The 4873-nt window shown below is 36.1% G+C and overlaps 1 protein-coding gene across 1 annotated transcript; it reads right to left on the reverse strand.

The window, feature by feature from the left end:
- Positions 1-2675: 2675 nt before the first annotated feature.
- On the reverse strand, positions 2676-3813 carry LOC121383653 (acetylcholine receptor subunit delta-like). The gene is made up of 2 exons (XM_041513747.1): positions 3428-3813; positions 2676-2763 (listed from the first exon to the last, which is right to left on the reverse strand). Exons 1-2 carry the CDS (start codon positions 3811-3813, stop codon positions 2676-2678), a joined length of 474 nt encoding a protein of 157 aa, XP_041369681.1.
- Positions 3814-4873: the final 1060 nt, after the last annotated feature.

Consider the following 4873-nt stretch of genomic DNA (forward strand, 5'->3'; position numbering starts at 1 on the left):
TTTTCAAAAAGAGAACAAATCAGAGACAGACTACTGGTCAAATGGAAAACACTGCGCGAATTCCACTGAGGGGAAGCATATTTAACAGCGAATTAAAAATATCAGTAGGTTGTTGGCAAGGTTGTCCACCTAGGTTGTGATCCTAGATAAATGTAGATATGATTTTTGGTGGCAGACCTTTTACAGCACGCCGGGTTCTTTTCTTCATTTTGCCCCCTGGGTATAGTTATGTTATTAGACACAGTTAAATGTGTTTGACATTAAATTACCATTAAATTACACATTACTTACAACTTCTTACCTAAGCCAACGTGTCTCTTCTTCTGTGTTTGTCCCCTGCGCGTGCTGTCACCTCACCGTGGTGCAGGGGTGTAACATTCTCTTTGAGAATGGCCAATACAGCACAAAATTGAAGTTTTGAGTCAAATTCAGTATCCGTAAAATTCTGTGATATTTGTGTTTTTGCACAGTTCTTTACACTGTTTTTGTTTAAGTCTTGAATTTTTATATTGATGTTGATCATCACTTTATTTATTTGCATTACCATAGTTTGACAACCAATAGCCGATGTATTTTTCGTGCTGGGGTGTCGTTAATCATTCATTCATTCTTTCATTTGTATTATACTTTTCACCCAGAGCACCTTACACTGTGGTTTTACATAAATATATATAAGTAATATTTTTATATACTTACCACTTGTGACACCCAAATTGTGACACCCAATAGCCGATGTGTACTTTTGTGCTGGGGTGTCGTTAAACATCCATTCATTCATTCTTATGTGCTTGTAATAGCATCAAATACAGAGACAGAAAAGGTGTGTAGGCTACCTCGCAAGTTTGGTCAGTAACTTTGTAAACTTCATGTACTTGTGCAGCTCATGTTAGTGGTTTTCTTTACCCTCAAACATTCCGAAATTAATTCTGATACAGTAGTTTGGTTATATCGTTTGTATCATAGAAAACCTTTGAAAAAATACATTTCTTTTATATTTCTTTTATACATGTTTATGTGGCATCGGTACGAAAAATACATGAAATCCTGGAAGCACTTTGATGGGTATATTGGTGGAATTAACTTGTCTAACACATCAGCCATTTCCTTAAAGGATGTCTCACAAGTAAGTGTCTCGTTTCTCCACAATAACAACAACAACAAAAAAGCAACAAAAAATCTTTGAGTTGTTTGGTCTTAGTTGCATTTCAATTTTGAGAGGTGTTTAAAAGACGACTTTGTTATCGAAGGTGTTCGAATATTTTCATTTCATTTCAACTTATTTTCGTGCTTACATCCAATAAAGGTTCAAGCACGCTGTCCTGGGCACAAACCTCAGCTATCTGGGCTGTCAGTCCAGGACAGTGGGTTAGTTGCTAGTTGGTTTGTGGTTAGTGACAAAGAAGAGAGTGTAGTGGCCTTACACCTACCCATTGAACCCTTAAGAACTCGTTCTGGGTTGGAGTCAGTACTGGGTTGCGAACACTGTACCTACCAGTCTGTAGTCCGATGGCTTAACCATTGCGCCACCGAGGCCGATGGTGTTCGAATAGACCCTATTGCTAGACAGACATGCCAGCTATAACTAGGTTATGGTAAGTAGGAGCAGGTAGACAATTAAAAACAAATAATTGTAATTAGTGTACTATTGTTTTGTATTATTTATTGTTCACACGTATTTGGGCATACAATTGTGTAATAATCAGACATTTCAACGAAACAAGAACAACGTGCGACAACAATATTAGAATATGAAACACTATTGCTTGTCAGTTCATTGTTTAAAAAAAAAAACACGGTTCATAACAGTCATTGATACTAAACTTACAAAACAATTATAACATTCTGCGTCCCGGAACTTTTTTTTTCTTTTCTACGTCACGGTAATAACATTTTCGATTTCTGCAATTATCAATAATGTTAGGTCAGTCATACTATTGTACATCGTGACAAACTGTTGTATTAATACCGCATCGCTGAACAAGCGGTAAAAGAACCCCTGAAGGAGTTTAATATTTCCTTTGAGTAATGAATAATTTATTAATTTATCCGCCGCTAGGTTTGATGCATCATCAGACAAGGATTGTTCAAGTGCTAGGAAGATAAACATTAAAAAAATTACCACACGTGATAAAACTATTTATAATGTAATATGGCAACAGCAATACTAACAACGTGTTACGTTTAAGCATGAAAGTTAATAGTTTTCGTATTTTTCTATAAATGTACATATTATGAGAATGTATGATTTACCTGTATATAATAGCCACCTGTCCATAACGGTCACTTTTGCGGCTGTGTCCACTGTAGCTTATTATTATTTCGAATTATCTATAGATATGAGAATGTTTGATTTACCTGTATATAACAGCAACCTGTCCATAACGGCCACTTTTACGGCTGTGTCGACTGTAGCTTATTATTATTGTCCAGTATGAACCTAGCAGCAAACAATACTTGGATACAATATTGACCAAAATACAGATATTTGAAGTTTCAAAATAGGATTTCGGTCACCATGGTATACTTTGTCTACACCACCATTAAACCAAGTGTCTTTAATAGTCTTTAAACTCTACACTGAATTCTGATTTATATAATATCTTATTATACAATTAATATCATTATATTGCCCACAGAAACAGCTAATGTGACAAGAAAGAATACAACGTCTAGAGTTAAGCAGTTTCTCTGCTTTGATCCTCCATGACAAGTTTTGTTGACATCATTATTGTCATCACCATCCTTTTCTTGGCATCCTTGCCTCTGGTTTGTGGATGGTAACATATCGTCACAGGTAGCATGGATTTTTGTTTTTTTAGTTATCCTATTCTTAACACAGTCGAACATTCTGGATGGTTCCTTTTTGCCGGTCTTGTGAAATCGATTTTCGGTGAAAAGAACACCTGATATGGACAAGAATCCTTGAACTTCATTCATAACCAAATAGAGTGCAAGTCTGGAGATTTTATCTGACGTTGCTGGGAGGGAGTCTTGGATCGTGGTCAGAAACAATACATGGGCTATAAACACAGTCATTATAAATCCCATTTTTTCACCGGACCTGGTCGGCAGAAGAAACACCATAGAGTTCAGAACAGAGAAAAGAGCCACTGGGAAAATTATGTTAATGATGTAAAAGGTATATTTTCTTTTTAAAGTTAGGATAACTTTAACAGCTGTCAAGTTATAATCAAGGTCTTTTTTTTCCAATCGCATATCGTCGATTTTCCACTCTCCGTTTGGTACATGTAGTTTCCCTATTCGCGATCCAGTCGATAAAATCGTCGGATGTAGATTTATAGGGAATCCAAATGGAACACCAAAAATTATATTACATACTTGAGTATCAAATGGATACCTGGAAACGTCAATTTTACATGTAGTTTTGTACACATTTGATAATCCCAATATATGTAAACCGTTAAACCTAACAACAATCTTGAGAGAAGATTTCAGCACATCAATTCCATCAGCAGCAGCGTTTTCGATCATCACCAGCGGTGTCCACAGTTCTGAATCGTCAAACTCGATCAGGGTATGATTGCCGAACTGGGATGGATTCCACACCATTCGAGTGTCAAACCACCAAAGACTTAACATAAGGGCTGAAACCAGAATTTGTTTCGAGTTGTCCAGTTGAAGAATGGATGGCTTTCCCACACTTAGAGTCACGTCAATGACTTTCCCACCATCAGTGAATGGCGGGATATTGGTTCTGTTGGACAAAGCAATGCTGTTGTACAATTCCTGTAACAAAATCTGTTTAGTATTCTGCTTGGCTTCAGTTTTTGAGATAACAACCAGTATAAACATATACATAAAAACCAACTTAAATGTTATGGCAGTTCTATTAAAACGCATTTGATTGGATTCCATTTTTACTAAATGTGTCCTGGGTGAAATATTCGTCGCGGTAGCTAATGATCAGATTATTAGGTTAATCAAACATTAACAGACATTAGCCTCTGATCAACAGTAGTTTTACGCTTGTGGGTAAACTGGTGTCCCTTCACATTTCTCTAATACCCGAGTGGCCTCCAGCTCGCCAGTCACAAGCCTCGTTGGATAAACATTTACTTTACAACTAGATCGATAAATCTCTGACAGATACCAGACAAACTGTTTGTAAATATGTTAAAATATTAACGTTAATCTTGTGTTCAGCTGACTGATACAATGGCACAATAAGAAACTTAATCATACCATAAAGTAATTTTTAATATGAATTTTGAAAACAAACTATTACTACTACTACTACTACTACTTGGGGTGTCAGACAGGACCAAAACAGAGTCCAAATTGTCATAGCCCAGACTGTTATTTACATTTTCATTAAAAATTAGTTTTATCTCAAACCTCCAAGTATAACCCAATTTGGGGGCACATTTTGGATGTATGGGTACTTGTGCACCCTAACGTTTCTTACATGTGAGCCCATGTTCAGGTTTGTAAGTTGTAATATTTAAAATTGGTTTTGATTGCCATGTTGTGGATCCCCATAATATATTCAGCGTGTGGTCACCACAGAAATCACTGTGTATCTTATGCCACTACCTGAATGGCCATATCCACAGATATTGGTACACGTACCTTGTTCGTTTGAGTTCAAGGGTCTGGGCTCTTGGTCTATACAGCTTAGTTTGGAGAATAGAGTCAGTTTGAATCTGTATGCATTCATGTATATAAATCGAGGTTTGAAACTGATTTGTTACCTTCAGTAGTTTTATTTATTTTCACTTCTGATTTGTAAATAAATGTAAGCTAATATTGGTATGTTATTGTGGCTGCTAATTTTAAATAATATACTAGTATTAGATTAGCATAGCTAGATTCATTTTGTTTTGATTTAATCTAATTAAAGGCATATTGTCAC

Source organism: Gigantopelta aegis, chromosome 10 (assembly GCF_016097555.1).
Source record: "Gigantopelta aegis isolate Gae_Host chromosome 10, Gae_host_genome, whole genome shotgun sequence".
NCBI classification, from domain to species: domain Eukaryota; kingdom Metazoa; phylum Mollusca; class Gastropoda; order Neomphalida; family Peltospiridae; genus Gigantopelta; species Gigantopelta aegis.